Below are 18,897 nucleotides of genomic sequence, written 5' to 3'. Positions count from 1 at the left end.
AATGCGCGTCCTCCAATTTCACTGAATGTTGTTGACAGGTGTCTCAAATCAAACTGCCTGTAGCTCAGGCCCTTAAGAAAGGATATGCGTATTCTTGGTACCATTTGAAAGGAAACACTTTGAAGTTTCTGGAAATGTGAAAGGAATGTAGTAGAATATAACACAATGGATCTGGTAAAAGATAATACAAAGAAAAAAACTTCTTATATTGCATTTTTTATTTGTACCAGCATCTTTGAAATGCAAGAGAAAGGCCATAATGTACAATTTGCAGTTTATATTTTTGCCACTACATGGCAGCAGAGTATGTGCAAAGTTTTAGACTGATCCAGTGAACCATTGTATTTCTGTTCAAAATGTTGTCAAGACTTCCCAAATGTGCCTGATTTTTTTTTTAATTAATAACTTGTCATGTTGAAAATTGTGCACTCTCCTCAAACAATTGCATGAAATTATTTTACTGTAGCTACTGTAAATTGCACAGTGCAGTTAGATTAACAAGAATGCAAGCATTCTGCCAATATCAGATTTGTCTATGTCCTGGGAAATTTTCTTGTTACTTACAACCTCATGCTAATTGCAATAGCCTACATTAGCTCAACCGTCCTGTGGAAGGGACACTGATCCCGAAGAAGTTTATGATTTAGGGAATCCTGAGAAAACCTGCAAACCAGGCTGTCGTCTTGTGTCGTCTTGTGAAACAGTGGATGTAAAAAATCTAGCTCGCTACTGCAAATTGAATGTACAATTGTGTTAGCTTTCCTTGCGTATATTTGCCATGCAATACAGCTGAAGTAACATAGCTAGCTAACTATTTATTTGCTTATTGTGTATTGGAGGATAAAACATTACTGTGTGTCTATGCATGTGTAGCTAGCTACAGTATGTAGCCGATCTGTGTATGGACCCTAAAACTTTAGGTTCTGAACTAATGTTCATACCAATCTATGAACCTCAGCTATCATAGTTGTATCGACTTCAGGTCTGAATGGCATTAATGAAGCCTATGGACAGAGTAGAATAGAATAACTTTATTGTGCCAAGGATGCAAGTCCTATATGTATGTACTGTTGTTATTACCACGCAAGAGATCCCCACATTGTAGCCTGTACATTGAATATATTCACTGATCATGTACTCTTCCTTGGCAAATAAAGGTATGGTTCAGGTATGAATCTCTGTGAGACATTATTTTCAGTCATATTCAATACCAGGTGTATCAAACTCCGTTCTTTGAATGATGCTGTGTCTGCATGTATGTATGTATGTATGTATGCATGTATGCATTACAATTACACACTTCAACAGTGTTTACCACTCCTGCTCCTGGTACATCAATGACTACAAATAGTAACTATGCAATAGACTAGAAACATGATTTAAGTAAAGGCTGATTTGTAATTCATATATACAGAAATACACCTATCCATATCTAACACCCTTCATCTGAATACGTGTAGTATTCCAATGAGATACTTCATTTCAACCAGTGGAGAACGTGAAATGCTTTATCGAAAGTGCATTTTACAGGTGTTATAAATACATAATACTTGCATTATAAATATTATAATTGTTTTATTATAAATGCAAGTTCAATCTGTACTTAAATGCACATATGGTGTGCATTATAAAAAAAGAAAAGGTAAGGAGAGAGGTGTAGAAGACAAAGGAAAGAGGTACAACAGAGGAGCAGGAAAGACAGCATATGATTAATGAATTACAGTGCTATCATAATAGTTCATCACAATTACATAGTGTCTCTTGTGGTGTCTTCTAACCAACCTTGGGCTCCCAGTCGGCCCAAAGGTTATCTTAAGAGCGGGTGAGGTGGCGATGACGGGACATCAAACATACCTCCAGACGAGAGACAGATGGATAGAGAGAGAGCATGATTAAGCTTTGTTTTTTTATTCTAACACGGTCAGTTATCATAATCATCAGGAGGTGAAATGCATCTCTTTAATAATAATTTGTGTATAATATAAGTATAATACCCTTTATAACAAACCATGATAACATTGGATAGATAGATACATATGCATGTGACAATAGCAGGATCATATCAAGGATAGCGTCACAAATGAATACATCAATACAACTTAAAGCTTGATGATGACTTGATCATTTGAATCAGCTGTGTAGTGCCAAGGCAAAAACAAAAAGGTGCACCCCTTTAAGTCCCCAAGACGAGGACTGAGAATCGTTGCTCTTCATTGGGACTTCTTAATCTGCAGACAGGCTTTCACAGCAATCTGTATCTGAGGACAGAAAACCTCACAAGAAATAGACTACACAAAAGTACCTGCCCTATCCAGAATAGCCTACTCTATCACTTTGACAGCTGGGCCTGCTTTCCTTTCACCCTCCTCCAAAAATACAAATGTATGCCATTATCAAGAATGGCACTGGGGCTAAAACCTCTACAAGTCTGGTTCATCCTTGGGAGCAATTTCCAAATGCCTGAAGGTACCACATTCATCTGTACAAAAATGTGTACGCAAGTATAAACACCATGGAACCACACAGCCGTCATGCAGCTCAGGAAGGGGATGCATTCTGTCTCCTAGAGATGAACATACTTTGGTGCGAAAAATGCAAATCAATCCCAGAAGAACAGCAAAAGACCTTGTGAAGATGCTGGAGGAAACAGGTACAAAAGTATCTATATCCACAGTAAAACAAGTCCTATATCGACATAACCTGAAAGGTTTGGTAAAGAAGAAGCCACTGCTCCAAAACCGCCATACAAAAGCCAGACTACGGTTTGCAACTGCACATGGGGACAAAGATCGTACTTTTTGGAGAAATGTCCTCTGGTCTGATGAAATAAAAATACAAGTGTTTGGCCATAATGACATGGTTATGTTTGGAGGAAAATGTTCGAAGAACACCGTCCCAACCGTGAATCACCGGGATGGCAGCATCATGTTGTTGGGGTGCTTTGCTGCAGGAGGGACTGGTGCAATTCACAAAATAGATGGCATCATGAGGGTGTAAAATGATGTGGATATATTGAAGCAACATCTCAAGACATCAGTCAGGAAGTTAAAGCTTGGTCGCAAATGGTTCGTCCAAAAGGACAATGACCCCAAGCATACTTTCAAAGTTGTGGCAAAATGGCTCAAGGACAACAAAGTCAAGGTGTTGGAGTGGCCATAACAAGCCCTGACATCAATCCTATAGAAGATTTGTGGGCAGAACTGAAAAAACATGTGTGTGAGCAAAGCGGCATGTAAACCTAACTCAGTTACACCAACTCTGTCAGGAGGAATGGGCCAAAATTCACCCAACTTATTGTGGGATGCTTGTGGAAGGCTACCCTAAACATTTGACCCAAGTTAAACAATTTAAAGGCAATGCTACCAAATACTAATTGAGTGTATGTAATCTTCTGACCCACTGGGTATGTGATGAAATAAATAAAAGCTGAAATCATTCTCTGTACTATTATTCTGACATTCACATTCTTAAAATAAAGTGGTGATCCTAACTGACCTAAGACAGGGAATTTTTACTATGATTATATTTCAGGAATTGTGAGGAATTGTGAGTTTAAATGTATTTGGCTCAGGTGCATGTAAACTTCAGACTTCAACAGGTTCACTTGACATTGTAGCACAGCATGATTCTCAGTACACATGGGGCATGGGATGTCAGGAACAATGACCCCATTGTCAGTGCTTCCAGATTTCAGATTATCCTCCTGATTTAAGCAGGTCCTCCACTGTTGTAACTTTAATGTGTTACAGAGTTAATGTTTAAGTTTATTCTTTGAGCTGTATCTAAAGATATTTATTTAGATTTATTTGCATATGTAATTGTATTGGGTTGTGTTGAATTACGCTTTTTGACTGCAAGTCCCAGAATGCCTTGCGAGAGGAATGAGTGATAACGCGCCAATTATGTGCAGGTGCGAGGGATTGTGGCTGACTTTCCGACAGCATCATACCTGCATTGCTCTGTACCAAAACAATTGTTGTTTAATGTAACGTAAACAAGTATTCTTACTAAAATAAGCTTTTGTATCAAAATCGACGTCCCGAGTCATTACTAAGAAGTTAGTTAATCTAAAATTTGGTGCCGAAACCCGGGATATGAGCTGCGACGAAGAAGTGGCTGAAATGGCTGAGGAGGAACGTCGGCATGAAGCAGAAAGAATGAGACGAAAGTGGGGTACCATTCGAGGAGCAACAACACAGATTTTGAATCAGATTGACGTGGAAATATCCCAGTCAAATCCGGATACCGATCACTTGAGTACATTGTTGGAATTGCTATCAGCTAAGGAGGACAGTTTGTTTGAACTCGATCATGGAATTGAACAGTTAACGTCATTGGACGGATTGGAGGCAGAGATTGCATGCACGGAGGATTATAAAGAGCGCATTATCATGCTGAAGAGTCGTGCACAAAGAGTGATAACGAAGAAACAGGACGTCAACCCACTACCAGCCCGGGTGAGTGACGCTAACTCAAACATATCACAGAGACAATCAGTAAGGCTACCGAAGTTGATTATTGAGAAATTCTATGGAGATGTCAGTATGTGGCAGGAGTTTTGGAGCCAATATGAGACTGCTATTCACAACAATGATTCACTGTGTAAAAAAGAGAAGTTTACCTATCTGAAAACATATCTCACTGGACCAGCTGCAAAGGCAGTAGCAGGACTGATGTTAACAGACAGTAACTATGATAATGCAATCGCTCTACTCAAGAGCAGATTTGGAAGGAAAGATCTTGTGATTAGTGCTCATATGTCAAAGCTGCTGAATCTCACACCTGTGAAGAAATCCTCTGATCTAAATGCATTGAGGCAGCTATATGATGAATGTGAAATTCAGATTAGGAGCCTGGAATCACTGGGTGTAGTGTCAGAAACCTATGGAAGCCTACTATTCCCAATCTTACTGCAGATGATTCCAGAGGACATAACTCTTGACTATAGTCGTCAGAGGGGAGAAGATGATGAATGGAAAGTGTCTGAGATTATCAGTTTCCTACAGAAAGAGGTTCAGAGCAGGGAGAGAGCGCTACAAATGACAAGATCATACAACCAACAGAAAGAGAGCAAACCATGGAACAAGTCATGCTTCTCCAATGAAATGAAACCAAAAAGACCCAACATGCCCTCTGCTGCAGCACTGCATACAGCCAGCCAGAAGGAACAGCAAACGTGTCTATTTTGTGACAGTGCAGACCACAAATCAGAAAACTGCCCTGACTACAATATTGCTACACGCAAAGAGAAACTAAAGAACATGGGAAGATTCTTTGTATGTTTAGGACAGAGACACATAGCAAAATTCTGTAAAGTCAAAGATGTGTCATGTGCAACATGTGGAAGCAGACATCACATTGCGGTGTGTACCAGTAAGAGGAGTGAGGTGCAACCCCCTACTGTTTCTGTAGATGCTGTTGTTTCCTCAGTTATTCCCCATTCAGTGAAGATGAAACCAGATGGACAGAACACTGTGTTGCTACAAACGGCAAAGGCATGGGTAGAAGGCCCATCGGGCAGGAAGATAGCTTGTTGCTTACTAGATGGAGGCAGTCAGAGAAGCTTCATACATGAAAACCTTGTGAAGGGCTTGAAGCTACCAGTAATCAGACAAAAGGCACTCACTCTTCACACGTTTGGTTCCTCTGCCCCAGCAACATCCCAACGCAACACAGTGAAAGTCATCTTGGAGAATGTCTGGGACAAACAGCAGAGAATAGAGATAGAGGCAATTGAAACCCCACAAGTGTGCACAGCTGTGATGAAGGTTCCTGGTGAACGGATTCAGTATGAGCTCAGTAAAAGGGGACTGCAGCTCGCAGACTTTCCAGGAGATGACAATGATCCTGAACTCTCTGTCCTGATAGGAGCAGACTGCTACTGGCAGATAGTATCAGGCAGAGTGGAGCGACTGACGGAGACGCTAGTTGCTTTAGAGAGCACCTTTGGATGGTCGGTGCAGGGACCCGTGTCCATGTCAAGTTTCACCGAGGCAACCTGCATGTTCATCCCACTTGATGAAGACACACTAGTCTCCAAGCAACTGCATGCATTCTGGGAGCTTGAGTCTCTGGGTATTCTAAGCGAGAAAACACAGAACCCAGAGTTTATGGATTTGTGGTTGTACCTGGTAGGTTCGTTGATCATTTGTGTGAGATTGAGGGCATCAAGCTTAGATTGTAGGATGGGGGGCAATCAATTCACATATGGTGTCCAGGGCACAGCTGGGGGCAGAAAATTGTCTATAGCAAGCGGCAACGGTGAGAAACTTTTTTCTGGAAAGGTTGATTTTTAAAAGTAGAAGCTCAAATTATTTGGGCACAGACCTAGACACTAAGGCAGAACTCTGCAGGCTATCTCTGCAGTAGATTGCAACTCTGCCCCCTTTGGCAGTTCTATGTTGTCGTAAAATGTTATTGTTAGGGATGGACATTTCAGGGTTTTTGGTGGCCTTCCTAAGTCAGGATTCAGACACGGCTAGGACATTCGGGTTGTTAGAGTGTGCTAAAGCAGTGAATAAGACAAACTTGACAGCAGGCGTCTAATGTTAACATGCATGAAACCAAGGCTTTTACGGTTTTACCGCCCAAACAGATCCACAGATGATGTGGATATTCTACTCCACACTGCCCTTTCCCACCTGGACCAAAGGAACACCTATGTGAGAATGCTGTTATTTGACTACAGCTCAGTATTCAACACCAGAGTACCCTCAAAGCTCATCATCAAGCAAAGGAACCTGGGACTAAACACCTCCCTCTGCAACTGGATCCTGGACTTCCGGACAGGCCGCCCCCATGTGGTGAGGGTAGGTAGCAACACATCTGTCAAGCTGATCATCAACACTGGAGCTCCCCAGGGGTTGGTGCTCAGTCCCCTCCTGTACTCCCTGTTCACCCACTACTGCATGACCAGAAACCACTCCAACACCATCATTAAGTTTGCTAACAACACAACAGCTGTAGGCCTGATCACCGACAACGATGAGACAGCCTATATGGAGGAGGTCAGAGACCTGGTCGGGTGATGCCAGAATAACAACCTATCCTTCAACGTAACCAAGACTAAGGAGATGATTGTGGACTACAGGAAAAGGAGCACCGAGCACGTCCCCATTCTTATCGACGGGGCTGTAGTGGAGCAGGTTGAGAGCTTCAAATTCCTTGGTGTGCACATCAACAACAAACTAGATTGGTCCAAAGACACCAAGACAGTCGTGAAGAGGGCACGACAAAGCCTATTCCCCCTCAGGAAACTAAAAAGATTTGGCATGGGTCCTGAGATCCTCAAATGGTTCTACAGCTGCTACATTGAGAGCATCCTGACTGGTTGCATCCCTGCCTGGTATGGCAATTGCTCGGCCTCTGACCGCAACACACAGAGGGTAGTGCGTATGGCCCAGTACATCACTGGGGCTAAGCTGCCTGCCATCCAGGACCTCTACACCAGGTGGTGTCAAAGGAAAGCCCTAAAAATTGTCAAAGACCCCAGCCACCCCAGTCATAGACCGTTCTCTCTACTACCGCATGGCAAGCGGTACCGGAGTGCCAACTCTAGGACAAAAAGGCTTCTCAACAGTCTTTACCCCCAAGCCATAAGACTCCTGAACAGTTAACCAAATGGTTACCCGGACTATTTGCAATGTGTGCCCCCCAACCCCTCTTTTACGCTGCTGCTACTCTGTTTATCTTATATGCATAGTCACTTTAATGATACCTACATGTACATACTACCTCAATAAGCCTGACTAGCAGGTGTCTGTATATAGCCTTGCTACTCTTTTTTTCAAATGTCTTTTTACTGTTGTTTTACTTCTTTATACTTACTTACTATACATTCATGTACATACTACCTAAATTGGCCCGACCAACCAGTGCTCCCGCACATTGGCTAACCGGGGCGATCTGCATTGTGTCCCACCACCCGCCTACCCCTATTTTTACGCTTCTGCTACTCTCTGTTCATCATATATGCATAGTCACTTTAATGATACCTACATGTACATACTACCTCAATAAGCCTGACTAGCAGGTGTCTGTATATAGCCTTGCTACTCTTTTTTTCAAATGTCTTTTTACTGTTGTTTTACTTCTTTATACTTACCTACACACACACACACATACCTTTTTTCCGCACCATTGGTTAGAGCCTGTAAGTAAGCTGTATTCGGCGCACATGACAAATAAACTTTGATTTGAATTGATTACAGAAGTCAACAAAGGAGAGTGCCTGGGGAATGGGAGTGGAGCTAGGCACTGCAGGGCCTGGATTAACCTCTACATCACCAGAGGAACAGAGGAGTAGGAGGATAAGGGTACGGCTAAAGGCTGTAAGAACTGGTTGTCTAGTACGTTTGGAACAGAGAGTAAAAGGAACAGGTTTCTGGGTGCGGTAGAATAGATTCAAGGCATAATGTGCAGACAAAGGTATGGTAGGATTTGAATACAGTGGAGGTTATGTCGACGGACCAGTCGTGATGGATCAGCAGGGCTCCGTGTCGTAAAAGGGTCCAAGCCAATTGGCAAAATAGGTTTAGTAGCACCAGAAATTGGCTAATGGACCTCTTCAGCTAACAGTCCGATATGCCCTAGACAGCTAGCGGGCCACGGCTAGTAGGCTAGCAGATGGGCATTCAGGGGACATCGCAACGGAGGAGCCTGTTAAAAGTACAGTCGTGATGAACTGGCGGGGCTCCGTATCGGCAGTAAAAGTGGTCCAGGCCAATTGGCAAAATAGGTATTGTAGCCCAAGGAGTTGCTGATGGACCTCTTCAGCTAGCCGGGAGATGGGCCTAGCATGGGCTAGCTCCAGGCTAATTGGTGCTTGCTTCGGGACAGAGACATTAGCCAGGAGTAGCCACTTGGATAGCACCTAGCCAGCTGCGATGATCCAGGTGAAAATGTTCAGAGCTTGCAGTAGGAATCCAGAGATATGGAGAAGGAGACATCTGATATGCTCTGGGTTGAATTGCGCTGTGCAGACTGGCTGGAATTGTCCGGGCTAAAGGTTAGCTGATGACCGCTAGCAGTGACTAGCTGACTACTAGCTAGTAGCTAGTTAGCTGGCTAGCTTCTATTGGGGGTGACGGTTCTAGTGTAAAGAAAATAGCAGATCCATACCACATTGGGTGAGGCGGGTTGCAAGAGACTATGTTGAAGTTAAGGTTAAGAAAACAATTAAAAAAAATATATGCAAAGAAAAAATATATAAAAGATCTATACACAGGACATGACAAGACGAATACAAAGACGCCTGACTGCTATGCCATCTTGGATTTAGATATGGCTATTATATTGTGATCAGTACATCCTTTGGATTTGGATACTGCTTTAAAGCAAATATCTGCAGTGTTAGTAAAAATGTGATCAATGCATGTTGATGATTTAATTCCTGTGCTTTTTGCAACTACCCTGGTAGGTTGACTGAAACCCTGATCCAGGTTGCAGGCACTGGCTACAGGTCAAGGTTTTTTCCTGAGTGGGCAGCTAAATGATAGCCAGTCAATATTTAAATCACCCAGAAAATATACTTCTCTGTGTATATCAAGCATTTCACACATATTATCCAGATACTGACTGTTAGCACTTGGTGGTCTATGGGCTTTAGGTGAGGCAGATGAACCTGTAGCCATATTACTTCAACAGTATTTATGAATTCCTTGTGTCGGAAAGAAAGACCGAACAGTATTGGTTGTAGCCAAACTGACACAATTTTTTGGGGGAAAAATAAAGGGTGGTTGATAGCGAAATTAAATTGGAGATTTGTTTTCAAATAAATGTTTTGTTCTCTGAAAAAAATGGGAATGAAATGCTTAAGGTTTTGCGCTCTATTTACAAAATATTTGATTGCAATTTTTTTTTTTACTTTGAAGCCTCGTTTTTGCTATCAGAACTATTATTTTTTATTTAAATAAAAAGTTGCTTTCAGAACAAAATATTTTTGATTGAAAATAAAACGTTTTGCTCTCGACAAAAGACATCCATTTGTTGCTAGTTGGGGAGGGGGGCTAATAGCTGAACAATAGATATTCAACCTTTACTAAAGAATAGTCTCATAGCCGAGCTAGGTGTGAACCCCCCCCCCCCCCTCCCCCCCCGTCCTATTACAGACCAGATTTGCCCTAACGACCAGGGGGGAGTTAGAGCACTGATTATTATTTTGGGTCCCATAGCACTACTGTGTCTCTAACTGACAATGAATGGGCAAAATAAACCAAATTATAAACTGATAATTGTGCACGACTTCAAATGAAACAAGCAGGGAGCAGGTTTCGAACCCTCAACCTTCTAGTCCGAAGCCCAGCGCGTTTTCGACTATGCACCAAAAGCATGCTCAAGCAGCAGAGTCGATAGAGTGTGTCCTCGCGGTTGCTTGCTACTCAATATAATAAAGTAATGACTTTTCAAATAAGTTACACGTTACGTTGGCTGACAATTTGTTAGCTATGCTGTCCTTACGAACCACATAGCACATCATTACAGCAGTATGTACCGGTATGTTAGCTAGCTACCTAACGTTAGTAGTTACACATCAAACTTAACAGTATGTTAACTATAGGCTATCTTACTACCCAACGTTTATTGACTTGATTGTTCCCGTCATTTTTAGCTTAGCTAAATGGTATAGTCATTGTGCGTTCTCAATGGACATTTGGATTCTTTCGTAAATTCGCTCTGGCTATCTTCTCCAATTTCAGAGCATTCTCGTCTGTGTACCAGAGCTCAGAATAATGAATTGACGAGCGCTCAACAAAGAAAAATGCAATTAAATTGTTTCCAGCAGCACAGTTACAGTCACCAACACTCTGGTTAACACAAAAACTGCCTAACTAGCTCTGCTAGGGCGAGTAAAATGGTCAGAGTGGTCTCATTTGTGTCTGGAAGTAGCTAGCAGGCTTGCCAATGTTAGATTGGGTGCTTGACTGCCGTTGCCTAGGCAGTAGCAGATGGGGATCCATAATAAATACAAATTGAAATGCATTCCTGTTGACTAACTCATGAAGCTGGTTGAGGGAATGCCAAGAGTGTGCAAAGCTGTCATCAAGGCAAGTGGGTGGCTACTTTTTTAGTAACTACATGATTCCATATGTGTTATTTCATAGTGTTGATGTCTTCACTATTATTCTACAATGTAGAAAATAGTAAAAATAAAGAAAAATCCTGGAATGAGGTGTTTTATAAATGTTTTACTGGTACTGTATATACCATCCGTTTTTATCAAAGCAGTATCATTTAAGGTAAGTGTGTTGAGGACAGTTACCCCAGTACTTGGGAAACGCCCCTTTTCTAAAAATATTTAATTAAATAACTAGTGTAAAATGTAAATATTTTTTTCCCTTCATAGTTTGTTTGCCTAAGCCTTCATCCACATAACTTATTTTTTACCAAACTTTGCCTTTTTGTTTCAGAAATTGGACATTCTTCTTAAGGGTGGCTAGTTTCCCCATGTTACACTATCCTAAAATGATTTTATACTAGGTTACGTGTTGGTACCAACTTTCATTCAGAAATGATGACTTAATAATAATAAAAAATTATGCTCTGGTAGGCTAGATAAAATAACAGCAGTACACCGCTGGTTATAATACATGTAAAGCAATTGCCATGTGTGGTCAACTGACAGGCCTAATTCCAGCATAATTTTAATTGGGACAGCGTCATTGTGCTGATTTGAGACAGGCATGGGAACCCGTCCTGATAAATCAATCAATGTCAGATTTTTTTTACAATAAGGCTGGGAAATGATAGCTAAGTTAAGGTGAGTGCTCATGATCATTAGTATAGCAATTTAAAGCAATGCAGGTCTTCTCTACACACACACACACACACACACACACACACACACACACACACACACACACACACACACACACACACATTAGACCTATAGCCTGTCTGATGACCTTCCCTGATGTTTTCCTCAACTTTCCAACACTTTTCTGATGCATTTCAGTTACTTAGTTTACTGATGTGAAAACACATTTTTATACTTTTCCATTAGGCTATTCAAGTAATTTGACATATTTTCTTATTGGTTAAAAAGGTCGGTTAAAAAGGCTGACATAGTTTCAAAAACAATATAGCTGGAAACACTAGCCTATTGACTTACTGAATTTATTATCTTGTAATTGTATACTAGCCTACTTGCTGATAGATTATTACAATATTATTGTAACAGTATGCCTACCTACACAATAATAACCTCATATGGGGATACTGACCACAAAGTGTTGATTATTTGGCCTTCGGGAGAGCACAGCCTATGGATGAAAACATCCACCACAGGAAGGAGTGTTGAAAGTGCTGCAGATGAATTGGAATACATTTGCCGCATTTAATAATTACTCCTGTCTCTACAGAAATTAATGAAATCATTGAAAATATTACACCAGAGAGTGTAAAATGTCTTCCTTAATAAATGACTGCAGATTGGTGTTTTGTCACATTACAGTTGCATAGACCTAGTCGAGAGTCACGTAATTGGGCAACCCACGCTGCAAATATCGAACAGCTGATTGTTAAGTTGTGGCTGTCAATGAACAGCAGCCAGCAGCTAAAACATCTTTTGCAATATTTCAAAATACAATTGCGGGAAAAAACAGTTTGGATAAGTGAGTGCCACTGGAAAGTTGGTGACTATAATTTCCTCCTCATATTGTAGGCCTAAGATCTATGTATCCACTCTTTTCATTGGCCTATGCATTTAAAAACATGGGTCGTTCGTTTTATTGATCTCAGTATGTCAATGTCAGAATAGCTTGTCATTTTGTGTGGTATAAAAAATATTATTGTAATGTCTCCATTGAGAGAAGGTAGAATTTCAGGAAATTATTTTTTTTCTCTGACCGCAAACCCCTCAAACCCTGGTCTTCAAGACTAAGCCCTGAATGGAATGAAACTCTGGTGATGGCCCTGTTGAACACTAATAAGCAATTAGATCAATTGGATAGAAAAAGACAGCGTATACAACCCACAGTGGAATCAATCTTGGTTGTTTTCAGTGTCTGCTTTGGTTCTGTGTTCTGCGAAAACACTGTGAGTGGACTCTCCCTCCCTCTCTTGAAAGCCAAATAGTTGTCTTAGCTGATAAATGGAGTAGAAAATACAACAACACCAATCTTGAGTCTACAGTGTGCTTCAGTAGAGATGCCACTCATTAACAACACTGCCTCTCATTAGCACAAATCATCTCGCTCTCTACTGTAGCACCATCTAAACACACACACACTGCAGAGTCTCTACAGCTTAGAGCAGGGCTAATTGAAGCATGGTAATAATGTGCTGTTTGTGCAAGGTTGCAGTTTCCACAATAAGAGGTGTGTGAGTGCATTCGTGCTTGCCTGCCTTCCGGTGTGGGTGCATGCTTGAGTGGGTATGTAGGCAGTGAGTAAGTCATGGTTTGTTAAAGTGGCCTGTGTATCGATTCAGCTCGTTATTAACTTCACAATCATCCGCAGATTGATTTGCTCATAGAGAATCAGCAATGTCGTTACACAAAATGTTCTGTATATTGTTTGGAACATTTATGTGGAAGCTGAAAAACGAAACCTATCTTACCTTATCAACACACACCCAAGCCTAGTGTTTTGAAGGGTTCACATAGATTTTGGCTCACCACAACACATCTTTGTACATATCCATTCAAACCTTCTGCTTGGGTGGGGCTCTAACAATTTGTTTTAGAATAAATGTACAAACACAACAACAAAAGCATGTGTTTGTGTGTGTGTCCCCTCACAGTCCCTGCTGTTCCATAAAATGTTGTTGAATCTTTTTTTTAAGGTAATTTTGCTGTTTGCTTGAGTAATTGGAGATGGAAGGGAGTTCTATGCGATCATGGCTCTGTATAATACTGTGCATTGCCGTGAATTAGTTTTGGACATGGGGACTGTGAAGAGACCCGTGGTGGCATGTCTTGTGGGGTACTGTATGTATGGGTGTCTGAGCTGAATGTTATTTGATTATGCAGACAATCTGGAATTTTATTACAGTAATACTTATCATCAAAACAAGAAGAGAAGAAGTTATTCTCTGGAAAAGCAAGGTGAGAAAGCAAATGGATCCTGCTGAAAAGAGAAGACTAATCTGTCTGTCTGACTAATATATCAACTTCCAAATTGGCCTATGAGCGAACACCATTCTTTTATCAAGTAAGAGAGAGATAAGCTTTTGGCATAAGCGTAAGACTGCAAATCTATTTTAGGACCATAATTTCCTCCTCATATTGTACAATATGTTTCTCCACACACTCAGGTCTAGGCTATTGGTAAATTCAAGTTTTTTTTTATTGATTTATTCTCAGTTTGTCAGTGTCAAAGTACACTGTCATACCTTTGTGGGGTATTATGCATGCATATTCTGCTGATGTATCCAGTCATCTAAAACAGGGGTTCTTAAACTTTTTCAGCCTAGGACCCAAATTCGAAATTCTGTGTTTTCCTGGGACCCAAGCTTAGGAAAATATGCAACTATACATAAGTATCAGTACATTTCATTGCCCGTGTGCCTAAAACAAATGCAATATAGACAAAAACAAATAACAATGAAATTGAATATTCATATAAATATCTATCCATGTTTATTTTCCCCCATTAAAAACAATCTTACATATCTGTCTAGGTTGGAACTGGTGCTGTTAAAATACAATAAATACTTTTTTATTCTGAACTGGAATAAACTGATTCATCACACAGATGTAGACCAAAACACACACACACAGTCGTAATGAGAGGTGTGTGGCTGGTTGAAGTTTTTCTATTTGCGCTATGTTTTTGAGTGCATCACTGAGGTCATGCTCAGTCTTGAAACTGTTCTGTACTTGTTAAAAAAAAAAAGTACTTCAGAGTTGAGAACCCTAACTCGCATAGGTATGTGGTGCCAAGCTGGATCAGAACATCTACTGCTTTCTCAGTCAGGCAGGATACCACTTCCTGCTGTAGATGAGCAACCCAGAACTGTGTGAGTGTGTTTGCCTCAAACAGCGTCTTGCTTCAACCAGTTAATTCCAGTTAAGAATAAACATGAATACATGTATTTTAACAGCAACAGTTCCAACCTAGACTTGCCAGCTTGCTTACTTTCAGTAGCTAGCTTGCTTTGGCGAATGTTAGCTATTAGCTGTGTACAAGGCCAGGGTTTTTTTTTGAAAGAGAAACTCACAACTACTACTATGATAGTTAGTACTCCCTTATTCCTTTTATAAAATGACAACAATGCCTTGCTAGCTGACTTACTTTTCCACTGTCAAAGCACTGTTTCCTGAAGCATTCTGCCTTGTTCTGAAATAACTCTCTGGGTTTACCACCATGCCGTGGATGTTTGGTCAGGATGTGTGGTTTTATTAATTTGTTCATTTTGAGACTCATTACTAAGCACTTCCCCGCACAAAACACTTTGTGGGCGCTCCTCATTATAAGTTTGTATGAAAGAGCGAAAAACTCATCGCTGTATATGCGTTTCATGACAATTGAGCTCAGTCAGAACTTGCAGCTAGCATGAGTCCATTTGATGACAGTGATGGCGAGTGGGAATGTCAAATCAGTGGCAGACAGGGCATTATCTGCTGCTGAACGACAGCGCTGCATTTTGTGTGTCGCTGAGTGATCTTCAAGATAACTGCAGAAAAAAAAGATCTGGTAATCCGTGAAGCACGCAGTCATCTATCTCCCTCTCCCACTCATGCAGCTACCAAACTAGAGACTGCTGCTAAGCAGAGAGCTCACTGAATAGAGAGCGCAGATGCACATGGCCAAATCAATTCCAGTAATGAAATAATTATACATTTACTCTGACACGTCGCAACCCACCATTAACAGGTCAGTGACCCACTTTGGGTCGGGACCCATACTTTAAGAAAGGCTGATTCAAAATGATGTAGAATTGCATTTAATGTGTTTATAAAATGACACAAAGGTTATTTGTTTTTTCATGCATTCCGGTACCTAAGAGCCCCCAAGGTAACCCTTCGCGGGCTCACTTTTTGCTCAGGCACCTCCCAATTTACAAATTAAGCACTACCCTTCCCTACATGAAAGTCAATAGTTTTTCTCTGAAAAATAGCATTGTATTTAGTAAAACACAATTCTCTCCATCAGTTTACTAAGGGCAGCAAACTGATTGGGCGGCTATTAGAGCCAGCAAAGGGTGCATTACTATCTTTAGGCAGTGGAATTACTTTAGCTTCCTTCCACACCCGTGGACACACATCTCTTTAGGCTTTGGTTAAATATATAGCAAATAGGGGTGGCAATACAGTTCACTACCATTCTCAATAGTTTCCCATTAAGGTGGTCCATACCTGGTGGTATAGTTTTTTCACCTGTCCCACGCAAACAAAGACAACATTCTTGGCAGTATCAAAAGGTTTTGTTATAAATGTCTCATGAACTTCAATGAATTATGGAGATTAACTGTCAATGATATCATTTAAGTCACTTTCCATTGTGTTCTATGTCATTTATCTTAGTTTGTTAATGTCATTTCTTCTTCTTTTTGTTAAATTTAGTCACATTTCTCAATTTACAGTATGTCAACCAATCAACTAAGCACCCTGACTTGTTTGCCACTTATTTTGCATAATTTATTTTAAACAAATCATTTTTTAATTAATCTTCAAACCAGAGGGATCTAATAGTTCTCACAGTTAATTTCCTAACAGCTGCATGCTTGTCAACAATTGGCATAAATCATTTTACAAATACTTCCAGTGCTGCAACTGGATTCACTTCCTCATGCAACAAAAGAGTCCTGAGAACTTTTTGTATGATCTTTTAGAAATTACTTTAGACCCAACTCTTTTCCTCTCCTTTTCCGTCTTCTCAATGTTCACTGTCTCCCATCTTCCCGTCTTCCTCTTCTCTTTGCCCTGCTCAACCGGAGGGCTCCCAGTTCACATCCAGAGTCTGGTAGAAAAAATCTGTTGGGCTGTGAGCCGGCAACCAGAGGGTTGTTGGTATCAAATCCTATATGCCAACTCCTGCTGTTGTGCCCTTTTCCCCCTAAAACTGCTCCAGGCGCCGTGTCTTCAACCTCTCTGTATGTGTATTTGTATGGCTGGTTTGGATAAAGGAAAATGTTTAGACAAATGTAAGTGTCTGTACCAATTTAAAATAATCTTCTTCTCCCTCTGTAGGTACCACCCGGCAGCCGAAGGAGGGAGAGGTGCCGGGGGTGGACTATAACTTTGTGAGCACAGAGCGCTTTATGGAACTGGAGCAAAGTGGAGCTCTGCTAGAGAGTGGAACCTATGAAGGTGAGTTCACTGACCATGACACTGGCCATAACACAACAGTGACCAAGACACTGACCACAATCCACTAGCATTGCTACATGCTCCATAACTGCCATCCTGAAAATTACACATTTTGTCTTCACACAAATATCAACACACCCACCACCACAATGGATCTCTTTTTTTTATTTCTATTTATTAAGGATCCCCATTAGCTGCTGCCAAGGCAGGAGCTATTCTTCCTGGGATCCAGCAACATTAAGGCAGTTACATACAATCTAAAATATTGCATGACATTACATTTCATAACACATTGTGTTCCCTCAGGCCACTACGCTGCTGTCACATATCTACAATGCAAAATCCATGTGCACGTGTACGTAAAGTGGGTGTCTTATCATGTGTATGTGTGTATCTCTTCTCATTGTGGTGCTGGAATTGCATTTGAACTTAAGTAATTTCACTAAGACTGTGTGAGAGCTACAGTAAGGGGAAAAAGTATTTGATTCCCTGCTGATTTTGTACGTTTGCCCACTGACAAAGAAATGATCAGTCTATAATTTTAATGGTAGGTTTATTTGAACAGTGAGAAAACAACAACAAAATCCAGAAAAACGCTTGTCAAAAATGTTATAAATTGATTAGCATTTTAATAATGGAAATAAGTATTTGACCCCTTCTCAATCAGAAATATTTCTGGCTCCCAGGTGTCTTTTATACAGGTAACGAGCTGAGATTAGGAGCACACTCTTAAAGGGAGTGCTCCTAATCTCAGTTTGTTACCTGTATAAAAGACACCTGTCCACAGAAGCAATCAATCAATCAGATTCCAAACTCTCCACCATGGCCAAGACCAAAGAGCTCTCCAAGGATGTCAGGGACAAGATTGTAGACCTACACAAGGCTGGAATGGGCTAGAAGACCATCACCAAGCAGCTTGGTGAGAAGGTGACAACAGTTGGTGTGATTATTCGCAAATGGAAGAGACAAAAAAGAACTGTCAATCTCCCTCGGCCTGGGGCCCCATGCAAGATCTCACCTCGTGGAGTTGCAATGATCATGAGAACGGTGAGGAATCAGCCCAGAACTATACGGGAGGATCTTGTCAATGATCTCAAGGCAGCTGGGACCACAGTCACCAAGAAAACAATTGGTAACACACTACGCCGTGAAGGACTGAAATCCTGCAGCGCCCGCAAGGTCCCCCTGCTCAAGATAGCACATATACATGCCCGTCTGAGGTTGGCCAATGAACATCTGAATGACTCAGAGGACAACTGGGTGAAAGTGTTGTGGTCAAGTGAGACCAAAATGGAGCTCTTTGGCATCAACTCAACTCGCCGTGTTTGGAGGAGGAGGAACCTATGACCCCAAGAACACCATCCCCACCGTCAAACATGGATGTGGAAACGTTATGCTTTGGGGGTGTTTTTCTGCTAAGGGGACAGGACAACTTCACCGCATCAAAGGGACGATGGACCGGGCCATGTACCGTCAAATCTTGGGTGAGAACCTCATTCCCTCAGCCAGGGCATTGAAAATGGGTCGTGGATGGGTATTCCAGCATGACAATGACCCAAAACACACGGCCAAGGCAACAAAGGAGTGGCTCAAGAAGAAGCACATTAAGGTCCTGGAGTGGCCTAGCCAGTCTCCAGACCTTAATC

At 41.3% G+C, this 18,897-nt stretch overlaps 1 protein-coding gene across 1 annotated transcript in view; it reads left to right on the top strand.

Annotated features, from left to right (window-relative positions):
• Positions 1 to 18,897, top strand: part of LOC139367878 (membrane-associated guanylate kinase, WW and PDZ domain-containing protein 2-like) — a 291,127-nt gene that overhangs the window by 100,119 nt on the left and 172,111 nt on the right. Inside the window, 1 exon segment of the mRNA XM_071106232.1 lies at positions 17,132 to 17,251. Coding sequence (XP_070962333.1) covers positions 17,203 to 17,251 — 49 coding nt within the window. The 5' untranslated portion in view covers positions 17,132 to 17,202.

The sequence above is a fragment of the Oncorhynchus clarkii genome, chromosome 2 (genome assembly GCF_045791955.1).
Source record: "Oncorhynchus clarkii lewisi isolate Uvic-CL-2024 chromosome 2, UVic_Ocla_1.0, whole genome shotgun sequence".
NCBI lineage: Eukaryota > Metazoa > Chordata > Actinopteri > Salmoniformes > Salmonidae > Oncorhynchus > Oncorhynchus clarkii.
This window is presented reverse-complemented; position numbering and strand designations above follow the sequence as displayed.